The sequence below is a fragment of the Megalops cyprinoides genome, chromosome 19, assembly GCF_013368585.1.
Source record: "Megalops cyprinoides isolate fMegCyp1 chromosome 19, fMegCyp1.pri, whole genome shotgun sequence".
In the NCBI taxonomy this organism is placed as follows: Eukaryota; Metazoa; Chordata; class Actinopteri; order Elopiformes; family Megalopidae; genus Megalops; species Megalops cyprinoides.
In genome coordinates this window covers 27,836,612-27,864,403 of record NC_050601.1, presented here as the reverse complement: position 1 = coordinate 27,864,403, position 27,792 = coordinate 27,836,612, and the positions used below count along the sequence as shown (strand labels likewise).

The following is a 27,792-nucleotide window of genomic DNA, read 5'->3' as shown; positions in this document are numbered from 1 at the left end:
AGTCTAACAACATCATTCTACTACACAAGCACAACACTATTCAAGTACTATCTCAAGTTAACTTGTGCTCATCTGACACTAGACAGCCATATACTACCATATGTATCAACATCACTGGACCACAATATCCATAACACACAGTGATACTATAAGTAAACAAGCGACAAGTAATACAAGTAGCAGGTGCTAGCAGGTGGAGATTGAAATGGAACTGAGATACAGTCTGAAGAGGTGGGTCTTTAGTCTGCATCTGAAGATAGCCAGTGATTCTGCTGTCCTGACTCCTATGGGAAGTTCATTCCACCACTGAGGGACCAATACAGACAGGCAATTTGGCTGAGAGGAGCAACCTCATCAGGAGGGGACAGTCGGTTGCAGACTATAGTGATCTGGCCAGTGCATGCAGTTTCAAATGCGGTTATCTTTGCTGAGGCTATAAAGTATCTGCACTGCCCTGTTATATACCACACCCACCTTGGCTGGTTCTCTTATGCTAACTTCTTACTTTCCTCCCTCCCTTTCTTTGTCCCTCATGGCACCTTTGCAGGCCATTGTAGGCCTACTTTATGTAATTAACGCCAGTCAGGTCAGTAGGACAGGCGCATGAACAGAAATTTAGAGCCACTTAGACTAGGACGTGGTGGAAAAAATCCACTTGTAACTTCTACCCTCATATTAATAGGCATTCTGGATAGGGCAGACTCGGTGCAAGATAGCTGGCAATAGTGTTGTTGCCAATAGGGGTTCATTTTAAGTGGTGATTAAGGAACGAATTAGTAATGGGTGAGGACGGATTTTAATGTGAAGGTAAAACGTATTAAATCTTGGGTACGGATGGATAAACTGAGGGTAACAATTGATAAACCGAGTAAAAAAAAGACTAAATCGTGATTGGTAAAGTGAGGGCACGAAGTGGAAAATTGAAGTAACGAATTACTAAACCATAGGTATGAATTGCGAGGATCCGAATTGCGAGGGGAACTTCTTGTTATCACGGGTAAAAATATACTCCAGGCGCAATCGTTTCTGGATTTGCATGTGACACTAATCCTGCCAAGTACTACTACCAAATATCCATGTGATGACTTGAACTGCGGTCATTGGTCGTTGAACAGTACGTCAGCGATTGACAAACTCACGTGACCAATCCTACTTAACAAGGAAGTGTGGTTCAGTTCTGATGATTTAGACGCTGAATACTTGCTTATAAAAGTGTCAGTAAAATATTCATCACAAACTTTGAAATGGCAGAGGAAAGTGATGATGTGTCCTTACTCAAGAGACGAAGAGAGGAAACCGAGCCAGTCGCTCAACCTGCGGGTGGAAAACTGCAGAAAACAGAGACTGACAGGTAGCTAGCTGGCTAACTAGTATACTCTAGCAATTCCGCCATTCTACACTATTCTTACATCGTCCCAGCGTTTGAACAGGTGGAAGGAATAAAGTTCGCTGATTGATAGCAGAGAAATATGCGACTGCTATAAAATCTGCATGACATCAACCAAATCGCTGTAAAGAGCAAGCGAATGAATGATGTCAGTAACCGACGAGGCAGTTTTGACAACACGCATGTCCTGATGAAAATGTGTTTTCAGATTCTAAGGGGCCCGTCTGCTAAACTGGCTTTTTATTATTGTGCTGTGGATCAATTTGGCGCTTTGGGCACATTATAAAAATGATGGCGGCGAGGTCTGACGCTGGCGGCCGTTGTACAGTTGTAGCCTGACTGCTGCTGTTAACACCTAGCCCAGGAGTGTCCAAACCTCTCCTGGAGGGCCACTTGTCCTGCATGTTTTAGATCTCTCCCTGCTCCAACACAGCTGATTCAAATGATCAGTTTGTTATTCAGCAGCTTCAGGAGTTCATAACGAGTTGATCATTTGAATCAGCTGTGTTGGAGCAGGGAGAGATCTAAAACATGCAGGACAAGTGGCCCTCCAGGAGAGGTTTGGACACCCCTGACCTAGCCAAATGTGTGATCACAGACGAACAGCAAATTGTTTTTATTTTACATACATGGTATTGTATGTTACAGTTTGGAGTCCTGCTTGGATCAGCCGGAGGATTTGCGCGGTGTGCATGAAGTCATTAAATATGAGCCCTTCCCTTTGTCAGGTATAACTCGATTATGATTTAGAAAATTGAAGACCGCAATCAATTAAATGTACTCATCGTGTACATTGCTCTGGATAAGTGCTTCTTCCAGATGTCGACAATGTAATTTATTGTTAAATGCACTCATATTGTATGTCGTTCTGGGTAAGAGACAAAATGTAAATGCAGTCATGCCCAATCAGTGCTGAAATGATTAACCCTTTCAGTCCTAATTGTTCAGCAGAAGCATGCTTGTATTGAGACATTTGCCCCTAGTAAGATATTAAGTCTTTTAAGGGGTCACATGTTGTTTCCAGAAAAAATGCTGGGACACAAATGGTTGTTGGTGACTCTCTCTCTCTCGCAGTCAAACACTATGACCCAGACACCACTGAACCAATCAGCTACAGCCTCAAGTCTCTGGATGAGCTACTGTCATGGAAACGGAGTGAAGCCAACCCCTTTAATGTGGCCACAGTGCCCCTGGCCAATCGGCAGCCTCCACTCGCGAGCTGTCAGATGAAGACCTTGGTGTGTCATGACATGATGGGTGGCTACCTGGAGGATAGGTTTGTTGTCTCCCACAAGAACATTTGGAAATATACTTCACATTATTACCACATATCTCTATGGAGAATGAACCGTGATACATTATGTACTCAGGAAAATATACATGAATATGCCATGCTGGCAGTCCTCATTTACCTGTGAATGAGAGTCAGTGCTCATTTATCTGTCAGCTAGAGTCATCTGAAGGATTCCAGAATCTCTGAAAAACTCCTTCTGTGTTTCCATGCCTTTACATGCTTATTCTTGACTTCTGACAGTGCTTGTAAATGTGCCCCTCACATATTCTGAACACTGGAACACTCAGAGGTACATTAACTGAGTTGCAATTGGGTCTGTCACTCATTCCCATTCACTATGGAGGTGGGGGTGGGCCTGGCAGATTTTCCCTCTCTGAATATGCCTTTCTTACCTAGGTTTGTGCAGGGGGCAGAGTCTGAAGCGCCCTATGCCTTCTATCACTGGCAGTACATTGACATCTTCAATTACTTCAGCCACAACATGGTGACCATCCCACCTGCCGTCTGGACCAACGCGGCGCACAAACATGGTGTCCTAGTTCTCGGTGAGCCCGTGCCCAGGGCCTGCGCCGCCCTAGTGGTGGGAGACGGCCATCAGCTGGTCTCAGAGCAGAGCGCATAACAACAGATGACGATCGATTGGTTTGTGATTGGCTGTTTCAGGGACCTTCATCACCGAGTGGACAGATGGTGGTAAGATGTGTGAGCTGTTCCTGGCAGAGGAGGAGTCTTACCGCATGGCCGCCGATAGGCTGGTTCAGATCACCCACTGCTATGGGTTCGATGGCTGGCTGATCAACATTGAGAACTCGCTGAGTGTAAGTTGCTGTGGCATAAAAGATGTACCAGTGCCTGCTGTTCAACAAAAACTAATTCTTACTTTTAATATGTGATATTTGTATTACAGTCAGGTCCAGAATTATTGGCACCTTTGATAAAAATGAAGAAAACAGGCTGCATATTATAAACAACACAGATAATCTATATGTTCATACGTTTGTGAAAACAATATAATTTTATTTCAATATATGTATTCTCATGTTTCACTGTTTTTCTGACAAAATTATTGGCACCCCTAACAATTATTTGCCCTTTGGCAAGCACACTGCTGTTCTTGTGTGATTACCCTTTGGCAAGCACACTACTGTTCTTGTGTCCCTTATTGTTATTAGTGTGGTTGCCCGAAGATTCACCATGTCTTTGGTTCAGTGCTGTGATGAACAGTTTTTCAATTATGAGCCAAAATAGTCGGCGAGTTCAGCCTCTGCTCTAAGTCACGTGTACACATTGCTTTGTCTAAGGGAGCTCACGTCTCTACATTTACATATCTGCAAGGGAGCCATCAGAGACCCCTGATGTCAAGTTACTGCGCCGTCTCAGGCTCCAGCGCCAGACACAGAGGGAGGGGGAGAGGGAGACGGCAACTCCAATAGTTCGCACATACAGTCAATAATGCAAGCAGACAACCACACATTGAATTTTCTTCAGGAAATGTGCACAAATCTAGTTAGTGTGCTTTCCCGAAGGCACACTTGTGATCTTTTTTTCCCCTGAATCCTTGGGTCATGTCGATTCGAATGTACCCATTGCCATTTAAGTCCGCCATATTGGATTTTCCCCCATTGTAAATTTGCGAACTAGTCCTAGATCGTTCATCCTATCAACACCAAATTTGGTATGTATCATCTACAGAGGGTTCTCACCAAAATTTATTCAAAGAATTTTGCTAATGCAAAAGATATGGCCACTGTCATCCAATGAAATTCCATGGTGAAGACACCAAAACAGGAAGTGAGCCATATGTCAGCAATGCTTGGTTGAAGTCACGCCAAACTTGGTATACTTTATTGCCAGGGGGAATATTTGGCACCCACTAAGTTTCATGAAATTTGGCCACACGGGGGTGGTTTTCTATGGCCGGCCATAGAAGCCCTAGGTGGATTTTGGTGGAATCTGGCACCCTCATAGAGCACAGTCCAAGGTATCCAGGCACCAAATTTAGGGTCAATCCATCATTCCCTGTAGTGCCACCAGCAGGCCAAATTTCAGAGTACGTTTTTGCTTATAACTTTTGAACTGTTTGTCCTAGCTAGAGTTGTGATCCTTATTTCCCCTGAATCCCTGGGTCACAATGAATTGAATAGACTCCACTGTATTGGATTTTTTTTGAAAATCACCACCAAATCTGGTACGTATCATCTACAGAGGGTTCTGACCAAAAGAATTTTCCTAGGGCAAACAATATGGCCGCTGTTATCCAATGAAATTCCATGGTGAAGACACCAAAACAGGAAGTGAGTCATATCTCAGCAGTGCTTTGTTGGAGTAATGCCAAACTTGGTACACTTTGTTGGCATTAGGAATACTGGGTATGCACCAGGTTTCATGAAATTTGGCCACTTGGGGGTGCTATACCATAAAAAAACACATTTAACCATCTCCTCCTAGAGTTATGGCCCAGTGAGGTTTTGTGTATTACCTCTTTGGACCATTGTTTTTAAGAGTTGTTAAAGGATAGTTGCCAGGTTGAACAATATGGCCGCAGTCATAGATGGATTACCGCATGGGCAAAGTGGGCACATGCCCAGGGCCTTGGAGCCAATGGGGGTCCTTGGCCTTAAGATTTATTATTATCTTAGTTTTTTTTTTAATGTGTAAGTGTGGCAGAGCTGAAGTGAGTAGCTTGTGTGAGTCCTGCGTAAAGCCTGTGGGGTAGCGGGTAGCAGGTAGCCGAGCGGTTGCAGTGCTTACGTCACTCCCTGAGACCTGGTTAACTAGTGTTGTTGCCGACAGGCTAAGGGCAATTTGCCTTTAGCTCCACTGGCAATGACGCTGGCTATAAGGGGTTGGCAGTGAGCAGTGAGAACCCAGGTATGAAACTCACTCACTGACCCACGTAACATAAAACACACAAGTCTACAGTTGTTACATAAAGAATTTTTGTTTTTAAAATATTGGAGTAAATGTGACTTTGAAAATGCAGTATGATTATGAAATTGTTTGAATGTTTAGTAAATTAGCCGATTAAATCACATAATGTCGTAATGACCTAGGCTGTAGGTCAAATGTCAATTTCGCGGTCAACATGGAGAAACATGCGCTTAGCAGGTCAGCAAAGCATAAACTCAAAAAAGAAAAAGAAGCTAAAGATGCTGCTTTGTCGTCCGGGAGTTGGACTTTGACAACTTGATCGATGACTTCTCTTCAAAGAAGGCGAGAAGAAAGCGAGTGGTTTAGGTAGGATATTTTTCACTGCGGTTTTATTTAAATTAAGGTGTGTGTTTGACCCCTAAAGATGTATATACTGTGCTGTACATGGCATGTATAGAACGAAACAGACCTAAAATGACAGTAGGGGTGCAACGAATAATCAACGTAGTCAACAAAAATCGATGACCAAATTAGTTGCCAACGAATTTAATTGTTGATTAGTTGGTGACGTCATCGCGTGTCTTTTTGTGTTGAGTCGAAATGCTCAGGTATGTTGCCTAAGCTACGTTGCTTTACTGGAGTGAACAATAGAGATGGCAACACCAGGACCAAAGACGTCAAAAGTGTGGCAGCATTTCACTTATTTCATTTCACTTTCACATAACTTATTTTTTATAGTATGTAGCGTTACATTACATGGTTCGTTATGTTTTCATTAGCGTTATTAAGCTTCTCATAGTTTTCAGTTAGCATTTGCTGTATTTTTAATGTTAAATCACCGTTTCCTCAAAGCATACGCACTAAACGGCTAATCACACCAGTGTAAATGTACGCGCGAAAGGGTTAACTCTGCCATGAAGGTTGTGAACCGCAACATTTGTAAACCTGACCTTGCCTGGCATGGGAGCACATCAGTTATGCTCGAGCATCTGAAGAGGTGGCACGTTGGCTCTCTGGATGATGAAGACTCATCTCATTAAGTTAGTTAGCTAGCTAGCTAGCTAATGTTAATGTTAAAAGCCATGTTACTTCATGTTATGAGCTGTAACGTTTTCTATTTTGAAATAATTTTCTCTTGATCAATAAATTATTAATGACGTTGAACATACAGTGTAGCAGATAATAACCTGTTATTCACAACAGTCCTGTTCACACTCCAAATGTGCCCTGATTTTACAATGTTAAACCAGAGCCCGTCTGCTATTTAGAAATTCTTTGCTTAAATGTTGCATCGTTGTCATGCCGATGTTTATGGCTGGAGATGGTGTTGCTGCCGAGTGCACAAGTTGAGAGAACGGGAGAATCTGATACTTTCTAAATTGCGAAAGATTTCTACAACTTGTGTCTATGCATCGGTGCCCAATGTGGGTTGCATTCGAATTAATTTGAAGGCTATGGGTTTGCTGGATCTCATAATGCTGCCATGGATGACTTTTTTCAAAGGAAGCAGACTTGTACTATCTAGCAAGCAACTGCCCTCACTGAAATAGTCCTAGTAACCATTCATTAAAAGACGTATTTTTGAATGAAGTTCTCATCTTTATTGTCTTTATTGTTAGTTAGCATATGCCCAAAACAACCTCAAGCAAAATTTAAAATCTGATGGATAAATAAGAGCCATTGAGTAATTATGCGATTCATAATCCAAATAGTTGATTATTATACATGCTGTGTGGTTGTGGGTTGCCCTGTGCTATTGTGCGACCAAACTCTGTGTGCTTGGGGAGGGCACACGCAGTGCACGTGTGCTATTTGCGTGTGTAGGTAGGGGCCAGTGACGAGTTTGTGTCCAGGGCCCGTGGTCATGATAATCCCTCCATGGCTGCAGTGTACCCACAAATTTGCCCGTGAAGGCGCCATAAAGGAAGAGTGGCCATATCTCTGCAATGCTTTTGTTCATTGGCATAAAGCTCGGTACACATGCTTACCATGAGGTAGGGTGGGCGGTATAAACGGTATAGAAAGTACACTGGTATTTGCCCTATGGTGTGGATTTTGATGGTTGGAAGATGTGGGTGGTTGCAAAAAGATTGCTTTTTTCTCATTCGTTGGAGTGATGAGATTGCAGGTTGCTCCTTTTTGAACCACATCTTCTTGCTCCTTCTTCGTCACAAACTTTGACTTTGATTGCAATCTTGATGAACTTTATTCGTATTTGAAATATTTCTATTGCTTGCTGGACATTAAGACTCTCGTAATTTGGGGGTTTTGGGGTATTTTGTCACGTTTATAAATATGTATATTTTGGTGTTAATCTAACGTCGGCTTGTGTGTAGACTAACGTTGAATGTGTGTGCATCCGGCCGAGACGTGATTAATTGATTAGCATACTTCAATACACTGTGGGGCTATATTATCGTCTCCAAGTGTTTGGATAGTCTGTATGTACACTATATGGACAAAAGTATTCTGATGCCTGACCATTACATTGTAATGACATTGTATTCAAATACATATACTTTAATATGGAGTTGGTCCCCCTTTTGCAGCTATAACAGCTTCCAATCTTCTTGGAAGGCTTTCCACAAGATTTTGTGGAGTGTTTCTGTGGGAATTTGTGCCCATTCATTCTGTAGAGCATTTATGAGGTCAGGCACTGATGTTGGACGAGAAGGCCTGGCTCGCAATCTCCATTCCAGTTCGTCCCAAAGGTACTCGATGGGGTTGTTGTAATCCCAACAACATCATAATTACTATTACTCATAACGGTTTCCAGATCCAAAATTTTATTTTTTATGCTTCTAGCATTTAAACAGAGGAATTTCAGGTTACCACGTGTGCATTTCCTGTCCTTCACCCCGACCCCCAGCTGCTCAGAACCACCTCTATTACAGTGCTGCTCTGACTGACTTACAAGCATCGTTTCCTCACTACTAATAAAATATTTAGCCATGGTATGTTCTCTTCTGGCAGTCTGTCTATCCCTACCCATCTCACTGTATAACCTCCCTGCCCCCCCAGACCCTAGTTTAAATAACCCTCTGCTATCCTAAGCATATGCTGGCCCAGTGCAGCTGTACCCGTCCCGCTTGTACAGGTCACCGCTGTTCCAAAAGGAGACCCAGTGCCCCATAAACCTGTACCCCTCTTTCCTACACTAGGTTTGTAGCCACATGTTAAACCTCCATATAAAGGCTTGCTTCCCTTTGCTTGCACGTGGTACTGGTAGAATTCCAGAGAAGACTACCGTGGAGGTTCTGCTCCTAATCTTCCCCGCTAGCTCAATAATTTTTTCTTGCCGAACCCGAACCTACCCTTTCCTATGTCATTGGCTCCAACATGGACCATGACCACTGGATCCTCCCCCACTCTGGCCAGGAGCTTGTCCTCGATCTCCAGGAGGTCGCCAACCTGGGCACCAGGCAGGCAACAGACCATGCGAGACTCTTTGTCGTGCGAACACACTATGCTGTCTACCCCTCTAATGACTGAATCCCCCACTATCACTAACTCCCTTTTCTTGGAGGATGAGGCCATCTGGGTGCCCTGGGGCTCTTCAGTCCTTCCACTCTCAGGATTGTGGGCATCCTGCAGTGGCACGAAACGGTTGGTCACTGCAATCTCTGGAGATGCCGCCCTTCTTGGAATTGTGTGCCCCTTTCTATGCCTACGCCCTACTGTAACCCAGCTCTCTTGCCCTATCTGGTCTGTATCTTCCCCCCTACCCGGCTTTTGTGAGCACACTATCTCCCTATAGGGCGTACTAATCAGCTCCTGGAACTCTAACAATTCAGGATTACTGTGGAGTCCAGCAAGTTGGGCCTCGAGATCAAGAATCTTGTTCTCCAAGTGCTCAACAAGTCAGCAACAATCGCAGATGAACTCATCCTGGAGGTCTCCCTCCAGAAATCCGATCATCCGGCAACTCTCGTTTTGGCCACATTTTTTCCCCTAACTGAAACGCTTTCCCTAAATGAAGATTTACTGCTGAGACAGAATTACTAGTTTAAAAAGTGCTAAACGCACCGAGGTGGCTCAGAACAGTCAAAGGCAGAAATCAAGCACAAGAAATTACAATAAAACTACGTTTACAGTTCAGCAGCTGCGCTAACACAACCAGAATCAGAATATCCTAAAATCTGACGCTGAAGAATAGTAGAAAAAATTTAACAAGCGAACCGGCTAGCTAGCTAAACTACTCGACTAGCTAGCTAAAGTGTGCTGCTTAACTATTTAAAGATTTGCTCCTGAGAGGGCAAAAAACCACAAAAAACCTCTCGTAGGCTAGAGCCGAATTAGCTGCATTTGCCAACGAGCTAACTCCCTCTCTGTCCCCTAATGGCAACAAAAGATTCAACTTTAGGAGTAGATCAGACCTACCGTATTTAATAGCTAGTTAAATAGCCCCAATTTTTATTTTTATCCTATTGAATGTAATAGCACAGAGACCACTCCACAAACACAGCTAGAGCAATCGAGCAAGAGCGCAATCGAGCAAGAGCCAGTTGCGATTGTGTTGCTGCCAGTGGTCCAGGGCCACTAGTTAAAATCATTGGCATAATAAATCTACCAGGAAATTCCACCAGGAAATGGTTGCAGCTTGGTCGCAGGTGGATTTCCCAGCAGTACACTGACCCCAAACATACATCAAAATCCATACAAAAATGGTTAAGTGAAAACAAAATCCATATTCTGCAATGGTTGTCTCAGTCTCTGGACTTAAATCCCATCAAAAACCTGTGGTCTGAACTGAAGAGGGCAGTCCATAAGTGCAAACCCAAGGATATCAATGATCTTGAAATGTTTTGCATGGAGGAATGGTTGAAAATCCCTTCAAATGTGTTCTTTAACCTTATTATAAATTATAGCAAAACACTCAGGGCTGTCCTCTGTGTCAGGGGTAGTTGCACAAAGTATTAAACCAGGGGTGCCAATAATTGTGAAACCTGTTTTTTGGGGAAAAAAAATTATTTGAAAAATCTTAGACTTTGGTCGATTCCATTGAAGCATTTCATTCTTAATGTAGAAAGTTTTCATTAATAAAGCGCACTATTACACATGTTGGAAACTAAGGTTTAAGACAATAATGGCATTATTTTATAGTTTACAGTAGTTTTCTGCTTGTTTAGCAAGGTTACCAATAATTCTAGACCTGACTGTGTATGTAATGTAGTTAGAGCATGCAATTTTAATCCAGGAAAAGTCAACATATTAGACAACGCTATTAGATTACCACTAAGGAAAGTAACAACAAAAGTAGATCGCTCTTGTAAAGATGCCTACTCCTTGGTAAGGACAATCTAGAACCTCCCCTCTGCTTTCTTTTCTCAGTGCAATTTAACTGCACAAGGTACTCTGTAAGGGCATAATTATTATTATGCCAGCAGTGCTAAGGACTAAAACTGAAGCTATCCTCAACTGCAGAAAAATAGGAGACCGCTACAAGAACCGCAGCTACATAGACTTCCCTGTAGCTCGGAGTGACCTGTGGCAGTGGAGCTACAGGTGGTGTTTTTCTTCCCTTACAGGAAATGGCAGTGAAGAACATGCCCCACTTCCTGCGCTACCTCACAGACCAGATGCACGAACGTGTGCCGGGCAGCATGGTGCTGTGGTATGACAGCGTGTTGGAGGATGGCACACTCAAGTGGCAAAACGAACTCAACAGCAGCAACAGGCAAGAGAGGGAGAGGGAGAGTGGCTACAGACAAGAGAAAAGGGAGAGAGAGGGGCCACAGAGAGAAGAGAAGGAGAGACAGGAGCCATAGACAGACAGGAGAGAAGGAGAGAAACAGGCAGGGAAGGCAGAAAGTGGACAGAGAGAGGGGCCACAGGACTAGCCAAAAGTGCAGAAAGCGGAAAGGGGAGATGGGAGATGGGAGAGAGGTGAAGGAGGAGGAGCTTCAGGAAGAGGAAAAAAGGATTAACTTAAAGATTTAATGGTAAACTGTTGGGTCATTTTTTAATGTACTGATCATACATCTACATCTATATTGATATCCACATCTGTAAAAAAAAGTTGTTTCACATCAGTCCCTCTCCCTGGTTATAGAGTGTTTTTCCAGGCGTGCGACGGTATCTTCACAAACTACAACTGGACAGAGCAAAGTCTGGAGTGGATGACCTCATATCCTGTGGCCGAGGGGCGCCTGGGGGACATCTTTGTGGGGGTGGATGTGTTTGCCCGGAGTGAGGTGGTCGGGGGAAAGTTTGAGACCAACAAGGTGAGAGGGGGTGATGGGAAGTGTCTATCTATCTGCTGTCTGAGGTACGGTGTAAGGTCACAGTGTAAGGCCACAGTACTGGCATGTTGAACTTTAATACACATGATCAGTTCAGTTTCATAATATTACATTACATTATTGTGATTTAGCAGATACCCTTATCCAGAGTGACTCACATTTGCTACAGTTTTTATCCATTGTCCATTTTATCCATTTATCCATCCAGCTGGATATTTTCTGATGTATTTCTGGGTTAAGTGGTAAATCGGGCCAGTAACCTTTCAGTAATGAGCCAGCAACAGCAACAAAACAAAAACCCATCTGGACACCCAAAATTTTGCTTTTAAAATGTAAACAGTATTGACCGTTGGTCAAACAGTGCAGGTGCAGCAAGTTTGGTTTACATAGAACAAATAGCAGATATCCATATTTTTGACACCTCTCAGTAAACTGAATTTCTGCTGAAAGTACAGTGCTTTGCAAAAGTATTCAAACCCTTGAACAAATCTCACAAGGTGAGATTGGGTTTTTGTTAGAAAAAACTTTTAAGAAAAATAAAAAACTGAAATTTGCAGTTTGCATTATTCATCCCTCACACATTAATATCTGGTAGAGTTACCTTTTGCTGGTAAGTAAGTAAGTAATCTGCAGAAGGAGGATTAGTTTAGGTGAGCAATGAGGTTGGGACATCTGATCCTAGACCAGCATTAAGAAGCGACTGCCGGAGGGTTTCCAGTTATGGCGGCTTGCTGAGTGGACGCATGTTAACCTGTTCCGCTACTCTGACAACTAAATCCTTTCTAAAACTCGTATTTGGGACTGCTGTCTACCCAGTTTCATTAGAAGAACCAAGGGTAATGCCTTCGTCATAAAGAAAAGCAAGCCAAGGTCGTAATAAAACACTTCAACTGCCGAACTTTGCATCACCAAGCGCCAACTCCAAGACTACTGCTAGTGCCAAAGCTATGGATACCGACAAAACAACTAATGCTAGCATAGCACCTGAGGACACAATGTTGGATAGGGACAACCCTACGACTTCGAGGAATCGAGTGCCATATCAAAAACCATACTGGCAGCTGTCAACAAAATGAAATCTGAGTTTTCCACCAGATTTGATGGTATATTAGCTGCTCTTGAGAATGTGAGGAAAGACATTACTGACTGTGCAGAGCGAGTCACACAAGCAGAGACGAAGATCTCAACAACTGAAGACAATGTTACCATGCTCCAAGCTAAAGTACAATCCCTGAAAGGTAAAAATAAAGATTTGTAGGAAAAAATACTAGACCTGGAGGCAAGATCAAGGGGCTCCAACTTAAGGCTTGTCAATCTACCTGAGGGAACAGAGGGCGAAGACACGTGCACCTTTCTAGCACCTTTCTAGAGAGCTGGATACCAGAGGACCTGGAGCTGGCACCATTACGCACAAAACTCACTTTAGAGAGGGCACATAGTCTCTGTTCTTGGACAGATTCTAACGCATCACCTAGAACGCTCATAATGAAGTTTCTGAACTACATAGATAAAGAAGCGGTGGTGAGAGCAGTCAAGACGAAAAGACAGGTCCTTTACAAGAATCAGCCGGTGAGGTTTTACCAGGACATGGCAGCAGGCATGCACAAGAAGCGAAAAGAGTTTGACAATGTGGGGCGACAGCTCCGATCATTGGGGTTCCGGTACAGCATGATCCCTCCTGCTTGACTCCTTGTGACATACAGGGGATGGCCACACATCTTTAACAGGTCCAGCGAAGTTGAAGACTTCATCAGGCAGATTAAATTAGAGAGTGGATCAGACTGAAGCGGATGCCAACGCCGTTGGTAACACAATTTGAAGGTAACAGCTATTTTGGTAAAATAAACAGCAAGTAATGTTATTACTTATTGTTTGAGGTGAGGTCGCTCAGATTTGCAACTTCGAAATGCACTTATGTTTAGAGGTGTTTGTTAGGCTACATCACTTAAGTTGCTTACATACTCTGGACTGAATTCAAAGACTGTTAAGGATGTATCAATCTTGACATAAAAACTGAATATATTAAGAAAATGGGAATTGTCTACAGAACAAATAGGCATTATTTAACTCCTACTTTAAGTATTTCTGTCCTTTTTTTGTTTTGTTTTTAAGTAATGAGCGTAATGTTGTAAAACTCGAGACTACTTTAGGGTGTGATTGTTACTCAGTTAATGTGCTAGTGGGCATTACAGTAAGCAAAGGGATTTAGACTCCTATGTATATTTTGTTCACTTTTTTCCAAAAATAATGTTTTACCATCTGAGAATGAGGCATGATACAGTCCTCATTCAAGCTATGGTGTTCAAGAAAGAGATTTCTGCATTCATATGGTAGCACAGGAGGTTAAGCTTAGCGTTATATAGTTATTTGAATAGCACAGCTATGCTGATCTGGAAGCCTTAAGATTTAATGGGGGGAGGAAATTCAGGCTATGGAACCTGAATGGGTTATGGTTTTTGTGTTTATATAATGGCTGTGTTAGTGTTAGTAATGTTTTTGTTTTTCTTAACTGTAAAAGCATTAATCTGTTGGGGAAATTCATTACCGGCTATCTAAAATGTCTAGTGAGCTAAAAATTAAAATTACATTGTGGAACTGTAGAGGGCTACAAAAAATCAAGAAGGTCAAACAAGTTATGAATACACTCAAAAACATAATTTTGCCTAAAATGTTGACTTTAAGTATTTCAATTACATGTGAATTTTCCATCTAATTTTATTACATAAGTTCAATGTAAAGGGTCACATGTAATGCAATATTCTTCTATCATGTTGAGTCAATGTGAATAAATTAAATAACTTAGTCAGATTTTATTAAATTAAGTTAATGCAAACTTATACATAAGCATAATGTGTTTATTCAAGTATTATACATAAAAGTAATGCGTTTCAAATCGGTTATTCTGTCTCCTGTAATAAATCACCAAGCAACACATACAAGCACAGTTCTGACAACTTTATCACCAGATTCATTAAAATCGATTACAAAAATGGACAGGCCAATAGTTACAACTTCAAAATTACAGAAACTTTAAATGTATTTCTTCCATCAGCAATTCAGAAGACAAAGGAATACATCAGCAAGACCTACAATTACCAAGAAATCTGGGTAATGGCAAAATTAAACAATATCCAAACAAAGTGCACAAGGTTAAATGTTTGGACCTTTGGGGACAGTTTGTTGCCATCCAAGTTCATCAACACTTTCTGGAAGAACTCAGATGTGAATTTCAGTTCCTGGGGATAGCTCAGGTTGAGTTTGTAAATCAGTCCAAAAAGCATGGCACATTCAGAGGAAATGCTTCTCAGGTCGTGTAGCAGTTTCACACCCTCGATCATCACTCCAACATCCTCTGGCTCCTACTCTTCATCAGCACCTTCTTTGCGAATCACATAAAGCCCCATGGTTGTCTGTGCGATCCCTCTCTCAGCTTCCTTACTGTTCTAATGGTGAAAAACAAATTGACCATTTTGAAAAAAGATAACGTCGCGAGTTTAATACTAAAAGCTCACAGTAAAATGCCATTAATAACCAAGTACTCCTTGATGAGAGTGTTGCTGTGCTCATTGAGGTAGACACACAGACTTCTAAGGACACCGTCCCTCTTGAGTTCAGTGTCCCCACTCTGCAAAAGATGGCATATTAAATATTATGAGTCTCCACTTTTCAAGACATTTTCCAGGACATTGTTCATAACCCTCTTATTCTCACCCCAGTGGTTACTTTATTGACACTTGACTAAAGAAGCAGCAGCATGTTGATACACAAGGTATCCTTCTCTGTTTATGGGTATGAAATGTATTGTAGATGTTAGTTTTAAACACACAACCTTTAAACATGCATGTTACAGTTTCATGTCTCCGTAAATGTTTGTTTACATGACTAAAATCTCGTTCATTTGAAAGCTCACGACATGTACACAACTGACATGAAAATCTCAGCTGACTCAGATGACTTTGAAGTTGTTTGGATTTTGTGAGTACGGTATATATGACTCAAAAGACTGTTCCATAATCTAAATGTGTAAGGACAATTAGAGTACGGGCAGGAATGCTTGAACCTGTTCCCATGATGGCCATGTTTTAGCTTGCAATGTTTAAGCAATTCATACCTACTTACTACTGATTCTCCACACATCTCACATTCCCACATGGCCATTCACATATTCTACCTAGAAAAGAAAAAAAAAGAAGAACAAGGTCAAGATATAACTTAGCTAACATTTTTGCAGAAAACTATGGCTTAGTTGAGACCTTATCAATGCTATCACATGTACACACCTAAATTAAGAGATTGCCTATACAAAATGTGAGCTACTTTGTTGATTTGGCCCTATGATGTTGTACCTGAAAGTAATGGAAAAATATTACAAGGTTAGTTTCCAACCAGGATGAGAAATAGCCAGCTGCAGAGAGGTGTGTGTGTGTGTGTGTGTGTGTGTGTGCATGCGTGCATGTGCATGCAACTGTCTGATCTTAAGTTAACATTAAATTTATTGTATTTAAATATTTTAAGGCCACCGTAGTCTGGACATAGTTCAGCTTGCCCGCTGTAGAATGAGCCAGTGAGTGAAGCAGTTATGCCCGGGACACACCGCCTACGTCTACCTATGCGTGACGGCTACCTTGCTGAACTGCTGTGGCTTGCATGCATGTGGTGTCCACACGGACAGCGTTGTTGCTGCGGTGCTGCTATTACCAGCCCTATCTTTCTACATTGAGTTTGCCTTTGATAATGGCCATCAATAATAGAATAATAGAATCATTATAAATTTCATTTATATTTAGTTTAGACAGAATTTGAAACAGATACAAGAAGTGTTGACTTAAAAAAATATTTTTTTTCATGTCTGTGAGATGTCTACAGATATAGACATTGAAACTGAAGTGAAAGGCTGGTGTGATGTCAATATGACTATCAACAGATCATTTTCACTGTCTATTTTTGCTGAGAACCACACGCATCACGCGGAAAAAACAGGTGACACGCCGAATCTAGATGACGTGCTGCTGCAGCCGCACCTGAGCCGCACTGCTCACACGGGCTGTGTGGCTGCTCTAACCTGTTAACATGGGTGCCGAAATATGGCAAGCCAGGGAGTTCAAATAAGAGGTTCCGTGACGCACGTGTGCTGCTCAGCCTGAGCAGATATCTGAGCAGCGCATGTTCGTCGATGTGGCATGATGTGGCTAGGGCTAACCAGCTAGTGTAGCTATTGACACAGCCTGAGCGGCAGTAGCCTGAGTGTTCTCCATCGTAGGTCCTCTGCTTTGGAACGCGACAAAGCCATACGTATTTCACAACCAGTGTGACTATGTTGACCAGGGTCAAAGTGGTGTTGCTAGCTTGTGCTAAACCAGATAGCAGGTGTTAACAGAACATGATGCATGTGCTAACCTAAATTCACCTAACCTCTCAAAATATAAATGCCAAAACAATCATCGCTGTCGAGTGGAAACTTTGCATCTACATATTTCATCATTTTTATTTATTTTTTTCATAAATCAATGCTCTTGGTCACCCTTTACGTCTCTCTGTGGGTTTTACAAATATTTAACCAATGAAAAGCATTAAAAAACAATAATGCAGTAATGCAGAATAATGCAATAATGCAGAATAATGCAGTCAAGGAGCTAACACATTTCCTCATGTTGGGGTACTTTTCCTCTGTGAGTAAGTTCCAGAACTGTCCATGAGCCCTGGACTTAAGCTGAATGTCAGCTTGTAGTGTCAAAATCTCATCCTCCACTCCAGAAAAGTTCAGGTGAAACAGTGTTTCAATTTTTGATGCCAGTGAATCAACCTCAGCATCATCCCGAAAAGGGTAGCACATGAATGTAGCGACTGGCTCCAGTAAAACAAATTCTTGAAAGCGTTTGTCAAACTCTGACAGACAGTTCTCAATCTGCTCTGTGTAGCGTGCACCGTCAAGTTGCACACACGCCTTCCCTTGCGTCTCCAGCTCTGACGCGAGGTTCTTGAAGTTTGCCAAATCATGGCGCTGCAGCTTTGAGGAGAGATGTTGCATTTTTCGTTTGAAAGAATTAACTGAGTTGATCATATTGATCACGGTTTTGTCTTTTCCTTGCAGCTCTACATTAAGGTCATTCAACATGTTGGTCAGATCGGTTAAAAATGCTAAGTCTAGCAGCCACTGATCGTCATTTAGTTGGTTGTATTCTGCATGTTTAGCTACATGGAAAAACTCCTTAATCTCCAGATAGAGCTCTTGAAATCTTTGCAGGAATTTCCCTCGACTAAGCCATCTCACGTCAGTGTGTAGCAACAACTCAGAGTGGTCGCAGTCAGCCTTCTCCAGATGCGCACAAAATAGCCGTCTTTGAAGAGATCTGGCGCGATGGAACAGGTGATCTTCATTATCTCTTTCATGTTGAGCATTTTTGCGCATAACGCTTGTTGGTGTATTATGCAGTGGTAATTGAGGAAGTCCGGGAAAGCATCGTCCTCCCTGCACCTGGCAATAAATCCATTTGAGCGGCCAACCATCGCGGGCCATGGTGATGGACACCAATTTGTATACTGGGAGCTGGGTTTTCTCAATGAAGTTTTTGAAAGACTGAAAAATGTCCTCTCCTCGCGTGTGTTCTTTCGTGGGCAGTACTGTTAACAGCTCCTCTTTTGCAGTCATATCGGTAAACACCATCCGAATAAAAATGCACAACTGGGCTGTGTCACTCACGTCTGTAGACTCATCCAATTGCAGTGAGAAACACTCGCAGTCCGCGATATCCTTCCAAAGTTGCTGGGTCAAATCCTCGGCCATGGCTTCGGCTTTTTGATAGCTGGAGAGCTTTGATTGAAGATAATATTTCTGGTTTGTTTTTAAAGTCTCGGAACAATGAGTCAGCTGCTTCAACGAATGCCTCTTTTACCATCTCTCCGTCTTGGAAGGACTTCTTGTGCTTAACGATGAAGTGACTCACCTGGAATGATGCTTCGGTGGCTGCCTTCGCTTTTGTGGTCAGCTGTGAGAAAAATGACTGCTGTCCGGATAACTGACATTTTAGTCAGTGTCGTAGTTTTTATGAACAGTCTGAAAATGCCGCTCCACATTTCCCTTCTTCGGAATAGCAATGGTAGACTGGCAGATGAGGCAAACGCATTTCGAATATGACATTGTGAAAAAAAGTCCTCCTCCCATTCCGTATGGAAATGGTAGGTTCTTGGCTTCTTACTTGGTCCAGCTCCCTCACTCATTTTTATACCCTTTCTTGAGTTTAGAAGAAATAAATTTAACTAGAGGTTAACTAGGCAACTCGGTAGCTTGATAGAGTTTTTGGCACGGTTGTATGTGCATGCGTGGTGACCCATGTGTCAGAAAAGGTCAGATGTCAGAATTGCTGCCCTGTATGTCAATCAAGTGACAAATTTCATAGTGAGGATAGATGATAGGCTGACGTCTGTTTTTTTTAATGCCATGCGATCTACCCACACTACTTTTGCGATCGACCGGTAGATCGCGATTGACGTATTGGGCACCCCTGCTTTACAGAATGAATGGGCACAAATTCCCACAGAAACACTCCAAAATCTTGTGGAAAGCCTTCCAAGAAGATTGGAAGCTGTTATGGCTGCGAAAAGGGGACCAACTCTACATTAAAGTATATGTATTTGAATACAATGTCATTACAGTCTCTGTTGGTGTAATGGTCAGGCATCCAAATACTTTTGGCCATGTAGCGTGTATATATATATATATATATATATATATGTGTGTGTGTATGCTAAGTTGTTGTTAAAATCAATAAAGACATTGTTGGGGAAAAAAAGAAGCAACTACCTTCCTAATCAGTCAGACAGATTTAACTAGGTGATTTTATAGGTGTGATGGTGCTGGCTGATGCACCGCACGTAAAAAAATGCAAGAAAGATTCAAATGACAAAAATAAGCTAATAAAAAATCACAAAACAAAACAAAACTTTGGAAACCAGCCCGGTCGCACCCATGACAAATAGCTGCTCACAAGAAAGCATACCCCCCTGTGCTACTGAGTGTATGTAAGAGTCAAATCAGACAGGTATGGCTCATAACCTCGGTAGTCAAATGGCGCTCTAATATAATCACACACACAGTGACAAAGAACTGAGTGGAGTTGATGAAATACAGATCTGTCTATTTTTAAGATTTTAAAGACAAATAAGGATCCTTTAAACTTTTAAACAATACAGTATATTTAAATTATCAAAAACATAAAAAACCTTGTTAATTTGGGAACGGGTGGAGGTTCTCCTTCCAAATAGGTCATTATTTGCCGAGAGCAGAGATCAGACAGAGTGACCTCTCTCTCTGCCTCCCTCCATCTCTCTCTCTCTCTCTCTCTCTCTCTCTCTCTCTCTCTCTCTTTCTCTCTCTCTCGTGTCTACCCTAGGCCATGAAACTCATCCGCAAGCACGGCTTCTCAGCTGCCATCTTCGCCCCAGGCTGGGTGTACGAATGCCATGACAAGAAGGCCTTCCGCAGCAACCAGGACAAGTGGGTCCTCTTCATGTCTTACTCAGTGACATGCATTCTGTCTTATTTCCACATTCCAAGCAGAGCTGTTGCAGTTCCCAGATGCACACATTCTCCATTTCCTCAGGCTAAGAACGAATAGTCTCAGGTTTACATCTTGCAGGTTAACGCTCCTGGCAATGTCTGCCTACCATTTGTATAGAAACACATGGTGTGGAATGGCACAATGTTTCCCAGTACTTGGTGCTAGGTACCCGCAATGTATGCTGGTTTTCACTGCAGCCTAGGTTTGTTTGTGCTGATCTCTGGCTGACTTCACGTTAATATCTGCTGTCAGTCATCTGATGCAGATATGGGGCTGTTGGAAATGTCCACTATAACAGAAGTGTTTCTGTTCATTAGTAATGCAGAGGTACAAAAGTATACAAAAGTATTCACCTCAGTTGATTAAGGTTAATTAGTTGTTCAATGGGGCATAGGACATTCAGAAACTGAACAACAAAGTATACTTAATTGGGGGAGGTGTACCTGATGAGTTGAAGTGGGGGACGATTCATGTTGAACAAACAAGTTTGCTTTTTCAATTTTTTACAGTCACAGGTGTAACAGCAGATTTCATTCAGAAATAATTTATATAAGATTAAATACGTAAGTGAATATAAATATTTTTTCAAACAATGAGCAGTGTTCAGCTAACAGCTCAAACCTAAATAATGTGAGAGCTTAGATGGAATAAAGACCAGCATACACTGTGGGTGCCCAGGTATGGCGTCAGATTTATGTCAAAAGTCGCGAGCACAGGAAACATGCTTGCGAGCGTACAAAACATTCTCGCACAAAGCAGCCACCACGTGCGAGAGAATTTCTGCTTGGCGAGCGCTGGAAGGTGTACACGCTCGCGCGGGTTAACTCTGCTCATGTGAAGTTGAATTCTGCTCGCGCGAATCGACCTGAGTTTTGACAATTTGGGGGCGGAAACCAAGGGAGTCACTGGCCCTCTTACGATACGATGGTCACTTTCAATGCAATCATACCCACACGACCTCCTTGAACCTTGATTGACAGCTTCCGTGTACTGAACGACAGGCAGACACTGTTTGGCCAGAGTCTTGTTATTTCAAACAACTGAGTCCTGACAAGTTCGGAGTTGAAGACACAGTGGACAGAACAACGGCGGTAACACCTGAAGATTTACATGTAAATGATACTGCTAGCTGGCTTCGTCTAACAACACAGCAATTTGCTTACGTTAACGTTACTTCTAACGTCTATTGCATGCAATTGGCTGAATGATAGGGGAAGCATAGCTGATGTTAATTAGCTAATGTTAGCTATTTATTTGTTCCAGCCAAATTTCAGAGTAAGTAAATTGCTGGGTTGTTAGACAAAGCCATCTATCAGTATCACTTACATATAAATCTTCAGGTATCGCCGCCATTGTTCCGTCCACTGTGTCTTCAACTCCGAACTTGTTGTCAGGACTCAGTTGTTTCAAATGTTTGAAATTTCTCAGTTGTTTGCAATTTCAAATGTGGGCTGAAGACAACTTTTCAGACTCTACCTGGACTGACGCCCTTGCCATTTCACCTTGTAAATCTAAGATTGGCCTGTACTTGTAGTAAGTTACGTTATGCCTAGGTAGTATAGCAGCACTTTATTGTCCCCAGTGACTGTATTTGATATGTTACCTCAGATCAGATTAGTTGTCCCGCTACACTGACCTTACGCTCAGCTTCAGCACTATCTGCATTGTATGACCTGTACACATCTTGCCCTTGTGCCTGTTGTTTGCCCACTATTTGCACTTTTGTACTTCGCTTTGGATAAAAGCGTCTGCTAAATGAATAAATGTAAATGTAAAATAACAAGCCTCTGGCCAAACAGTGTCTGCCTGTTGTTCAGTTAACGGAAGCTGTCAGGCAAGGTCCAAGGAGGTCATGTGGGTGTCATTGCGTTGAAAGTGAGCAATCATAAGAGGGCCAGTGCCTCCCTTGGTTTCCGCCCCCAAATTGTCAAAACTCGCGATTCGCGCGAGCAGAGTTAACCCATGCGAGCGCGTATGCCCTCCAGCGCTCGCCAAGCAGAAACACTCTCGCGCGTGGTGGCTGCTTTGTGCACAAGAATGTTTTAAACGCTCACAGCATGTTTCCTGCGCTCCTGAGAATATTTTCTGTGCTTGCGACTTTTGACATAAATCTGACGCCATACTCAGGACCATCAGGAAACACTAGAATAGCCTGGGGAAGGGTGTCATTGCATGATAAAGCCAACAGAAGGGGCCAAAGACAAGTTGGATTTGAAACTTGGATTGGAAGCAGAAGAAACATGACGACTTGTTTCTATAGTAATGCAATGCACCCAGAATGGTTGCTGTCATCCTCAGAAGCAAATATTGATGTCACTTTCTGCTCTCAGGTTCTGGGGGCTCCTGTCTGACTTCTTGTACATTCGTTGGCCCTCCTTCCAGCTCCCCTTTGTCTCCTCCTTCTGCCAGGGGTTTGGGAAGAGCTTCTACTGGAAGGGGAAGGTAAATGCCACTGGTGTGACTCTCATGTGTACTATATCCAGTACAGCGAATATGAAGCTTCTGGTTTGCCGTGTTGAGTATATCTGACCTGAAATCATTACATACCGAATGCTCAGTCTCCTTGGCAGAATTCAGCCAAAAGGGCTGCAAGCGAGAGAGAAAAGAAAGAGAGAAACCCCAATTCCAGCTATAAGAAGCAGAGAACAAGGGAGAGCGAGAGAGAGAACCCCCATTTCATCCATAAGGACCAGAAAGAGGGAGAGGGAGCCAGAGAACCCTTATTTCAGCCACTAGAGAGAGAGACAGGGAGGGAAGTGCCTCGTAAGAGGCTCCTGTGCTCGCTGCTTTTGGGTGGACGATGAAGTGCCACACCTGCATTCTTCCCCACAGGAGGAGAGCTCCACGGGCTGGTTCAACCTGAGCGGCCAGGAGATCCAGCCGCTCTACCTGAGGGAGGAGCTGGAGAGTGGCGGCCGGCTGGCGACTCGCGGTTGCCCCGATGACGCCTGGAGTGGCGGCTGCTCCCTGTTGGTTGAAGGTGTGATCCCACCCACGCACTCCAAAGTTTGTGCGAGGTACAACCGTGGTCCTGCCTGTCTGGAGAAGATATGAGTATCATCTGCAGCATTAAAGCTTGTGAACACAGTTGCACGCACTGTGGGATGTGGGTGGGATCAGGGTGTCTAGATCATGCAGGGTGGAGTTGTTCATAGGGCACCGCTGATGTATCCAGGGTGCTTAACATGAAGTGGTTCAATGCAGATCCAAACAAATAATATTAATGTGTAAAATGGAAGCCACGCAAACAAGGGCGCATAAACAATGTTATGTAATGGCATGATGTGTCACAAACTGGGACTCTTGGTAATAGGACATCTGAGAGTGATATAGAGTTCCTGTTTGTGATGAAGTGAGTTCCCTTCTATGAACAAAAGAATCAGAAGTACATGCTGTTGATGACACCATAGCTAGGCCAGTGCATTATTTTGAATGAGTTCTTCTTTCTGAGGAAAATGAATGTGCATGAGACATTGTAGTGCACTTAAGCAGCATATGCACATAAGCGGAGTAAATCAGTGGGATTAACATGGGTCCAGCTGCATACTGTGGAATAAAACCGAACATGTAGTTATATAGTATGTCACATATAGGAGTGTGATCCAAGCTACTCACATGACAGAGGTTTATGATCGGCAAGAAGGTAGCTGTCTTGAAATGAGAGGGTATTGCAGAAATACAACATGTACAACATGTATATTAAGCAAATGGTGCAGAATTCTGGCTGTGGCTTATATTAGCAGGTATCATTTGGAAGGCAGTTATGTTGTGGTGTTTGAATGTCTCTAGAGACATGGCCTCTGTGCTGGGAGTCAGACTTGTTTTTGGAGATTTGAGTGTCTCTCTTGACAGGATATTCTCCATCCATGTGCCCATGGCCCCCAGCACACTTGTCTCCTTCATCTATAAGCCCTCGCAGGGGGTAAAGGTCTCGCTGGAGCTGAAGACCACTGATGCAGCTCTGTGCTCCTATGAAGGAGTCCAGGACATCCCATGTGAGTCACACACAGCCACCCCTCTCTCATCACATGCTGTGAGTCACAGTTATCCCTCTCCTATCACACTATGAGTCACAGTCACCCCTCTTTCATGACTTAGTCATCTCGCTCTCTTATCAAACCCTGGAAATCTGTAGCATGAATTATTGAAAGTATCATGGTGTGTGTACATGTGTTTGTGTGTGTGCGCGTGTGTGCGTATGTGTGTGTGTGTTTAGATACTAGCGTGCAGCCCAAAGCTCTGGAGGGAGACCATGAACTGGTGAAGCGCTTCACAGAGAGCTGTGGTGCGTGGAGGCCGGATGGATGGACTGTGAGGTAGGAGCTGGGAGCAGGGTTCATTCCTCAACAATGAAGATGTGACGGTAACTAGACAAAACATCTTTAAACAAGCAGTAACTGTGACTATAATCTTTTCATTTTTCCTGACGAAAATATGAGGAGACAAAAATTTCAGTGATGGACTAATGGACCCATGATGTCTGTTTAATCGAAGCATATGCGGGCACATCTTGCAAAATGTAAAGCATTCTTAATGTTATTCCCTAATTCTATTCTTCCTAACGTAGCTAGCTAGGTCATGCTGGCTGAAAAAGGTAGGATCAAGGTTACACTCTGCTACTCAGACACTGTTTTTTAGGCATTAAATTATTCTGATGATTATAAAAATCACAAGCTCATCTAAAGTTGATAAAGTTATGGAAGAGGTATGGAAAGTACAGCTCGATCATTATGACAGAACAATGCATAATTATGAGGGGTATGTATTCAGTGAATGCAGAGAGATTAGTGCTTTATAATTAGCTAACAGACTATCCAAGTTACTTGCTTTCCTCACTGATTTAATTGCCTTGCATTCAGTCTAGCATTCTGTTTCTAAATATGTTAATTTTAAGTGATTATGGAGAAAAAATGTTGTAGCTATACTACAGAAAATGCTGTAAGTAAATGTGTTCATTTGGAGGCCAATTCATCAGTTAGCTTTAGAGGCTAGGTACAATATACTATATTACAAAATAATACAAATTTTTCTCTGAACTTCAAAGTTATATTAGATAGTGAATAATAGCCCTCAAAATATAAGTCTAATGTTTTTGACTTGAACTGTATTTACCTGAGCTTGAGTCTGAATACTAATTGAGATGTCCACTCTGAGTTCATGACTGCATTTAATTATTGACCTAATCATTCTATATATTAAATCTATTCAAGTACTACCACACGTCATTCAACCTGTCAACTAATAAGCAAGACCTTTAATAGTTTAGATAGGTTTGCTGGTGGTGGCAGAATACACGATGATACACAGCTGGGAGTCCCTGACCCTTAGGATAGAATCTGACAATGGTTTGCTGTTTTGTTGACTTTAAAAGCAATGTAACTAAAACTAGACCAACAAGTCAAGTTTTCGAGTTGAGTTTTCATAGGCTAAAAATAACTAACGCTAAGAAGGGAGAAAGTACTGAAATGTAATTAGTCAAAAGACTAAGATAAAAATTGAATCTAAAAAGATACCAAAATTAACTGGAAAGCGGGGTGAGAGGGTTGCAATGATTGATCTCTCTCTCTCTCCAGGTGCTTCCTGTTGGAGCTGAGGGGCTGTGCTCTGCGGAGCATCTGTGTGAACATGTCCCGTGAGCCAGGGGATGAGGATGTCCCTTTCAGCTGCAGGATTGGAGAGATCATGGTAAGCAAGACCACTCTACAGGCCCCTGCTCCATTGAGGAGACTGCACTGATGTCTTTCACTGACACTGTAAGGCTTCCTTCCCATTCTGCTCTCACTCTTTATTCAGAGCAAAAACCTCAGTCTTTCTAAGTTTTGTGTCAGTGGCTCAGATGACTTGAATTCCTGTCTTTTAATGACTTACACAACACAGCCATACACTTCTGACAGAAAGATGATCTGTATAAACAGCAGCCCTGAACAGCTAGATCACCATTTTCCCATGATGCCCTGGTCGCTAAACAACCCCTGCCCTCCCACTGTGCAGATTATGGATGCAAAGAGTCTCTCAGCACCCTCCCTGCCTGTCCAGAACATCTGCCTGTATGACATTGTGTGGCGAAGGGGCGAGAGGCTCCACTTCAATGCAACCCTTCGCTGGAGGTACCCCACCCAGCTGGTGCGCCACTTCCGGGTGCTGTGGCGTCGCCTCCGAGGACCGAACCCACGGACACCCCTGAGCCCGCTGGTGCTGATCAGCCGGGCCTACTCCACCATGTTCCGTGTGTCTGAGCTAGCCGTGCCTGAGCCCCCCTGTCTGCTGGAGCTGGTGGTGCAGCCTGTGAGCAGGGAGGGCTTCAGCTTGCCGGAGTCGCATTGGGGGAGGCGGACCGTCAGTTACGCTGAGGGGGAAGGAGTTTAGTGGTGGTTCCACCCCTTAAAACTGTGATTGGCCCCCATCTGGTCCCCAACTCCACCATAGGAATCTGGTGTTTTTCTCAGCAAGTTTTTGAGGGGCCATTATGAAAGAATCATGAGTGTATAACAAGAATATCTAAACAATGCTTTGTTATTTTGAAAAATTTGGGGAAAAAGAAAGAAAACATTTTTGTGTTGTTACAGGTTTCATTGGATCTACTAAGCACCTGTGCCAAGTCAGTGGAATCTTTAAGAGTGTTCAGTATGTCAAAACAAATGCTTTCCCTGGGTTTAACTGTCTCAGAGATCCGTCTAAGGTGCCTTTTAAATAGATGAAGGACCTTATAAATCAGTATTTTTTATGGTTTCTGCTTCGGCAATTTCAGTTTACACCAGATTTTATTTTAGACTATTCAGGTCATTTCGGTGCTTTTAAAAAACTATATACATTCTGAAAAATAATTTTGGGGCTCCAGACAGTTAACATGCTTGGTCCAAACACAGTTGAGCCCTACAGCTCGGGTTTGTATTTGGCCATGTCTCCTGCCACTAACATAGGGAACCCACAGTGGCAGAACTAATTGGTGCGATTCCACTGGGATTGGTGTGGATAAATCATCCAAGGTCCCTTCGTCATACCACTGTCAGCTCCCTGCGACTTCTTTGATGTCTATGACTTGCTCAGGTAGCAAGAGGGAGTAGTGCCTGTCCATCATTCAGTGCCTGCCCCCTGCTGTGTTATGGGACTTGAAGTGCAGAAAATAGTCACAGTTGGTGGAAGTGTGCATTGCTATTGCTCCCCTTCATTGACAAGGTGGGGTGAGCCTAATGTCCAACTACTAATCATAAAAAGACAGGTGAAAAAGGGAGAAAACACAAATCCAAGAATAAAAATTATTTCAGTGTAAAAATATATGTTTTTTCCTTGTGAATAAACATTTTTTAATCCCTGCTGGGAACTCCTTGCAGTGTGAAATGTTGAATTGGAATAAGGGCACATAGAGGGACAGGAAGCTGTGCTTAGAGGAAGCGGTACATGAATATGATTGCATCCGTCACACCTGCACACTCTTATTCA

At 42.8% G+C, this 27,792-nt stretch overlaps 1 protein-coding gene across 3 annotated transcripts; it reads left to right on the top strand.

The window, feature by feature from the left end:
- Positions 1 to 1,169: 1,169 nt before the first annotated feature.
- Positions 1,170 to 27,586, top strand: engase (endo-beta-N-acetylglucosaminidase). Of its 3 annotated transcripts, XM_036552974.1 has the most exons (14): positions 1,170 to 1,351; positions 2,036 to 2,115; positions 2,462 to 2,663; positions 3,078 to 3,226; positions 3,345 to 3,499; positions 11,081 to 11,229; positions 11,605 to 11,776; positions 20,185 to 20,288; positions 22,683 to 22,794; positions 23,185 to 23,369; positions 24,205 to 24,347; positions 24,569 to 24,668; positions 25,926 to 26,037; positions 26,344 to 27,586. In XM_036552974.1, the coding sequence occupies exons 1-14, from the start codon at positions 1,245 to 1,247 to the stop codon at positions 26,716 to 26,718; spliced, it is 2,145 nt and encodes a 714-aa protein (XP_036408867.1). In that variant the 5' UTR covers positions 1,170 to 1,244; the 3' UTR covers positions 26,719 to 27,586. The 3 variants fall into 3 exon arrangements, with proteins under 3 accessions (XP_036408867.1, XP_036408868.1, XP_036408869.1); XM_036552975.1 differs by lacking the exon at positions 2,036 to 2,115; XM_036552976.1 differs by lacking the exon at positions 26,344 to 27,586 and having other exon boundaries at positions 24,569 to 25,976.
- The last annotated feature ends 206 nt before the right edge of the window (positions 27,587 to 27,792 follow it).

Coding starts and splice junctions, on each gene's coding strand:
- engase (XM_036552974.1), top strand. CDS start 1,245: ATGGCAGAGGAAAGTGATGATGTGTCCTTACTCAAGAGACGAAGAGAG. Junction 3,227..3,344: donor ACATGGTGTCCTAGTTCTCG/GTGAGCCCGTGC, acceptor TGGCTGTTTCAG/GGACCTTCATCACCGAGTGG. Junction 3,500..11,080: donor ACATTGAGAACTCGCTGAGT/GTAAGTTGCTGT, acceptor CTTCCCTTACAG/GAAATGGCAGTGAAGAACAT.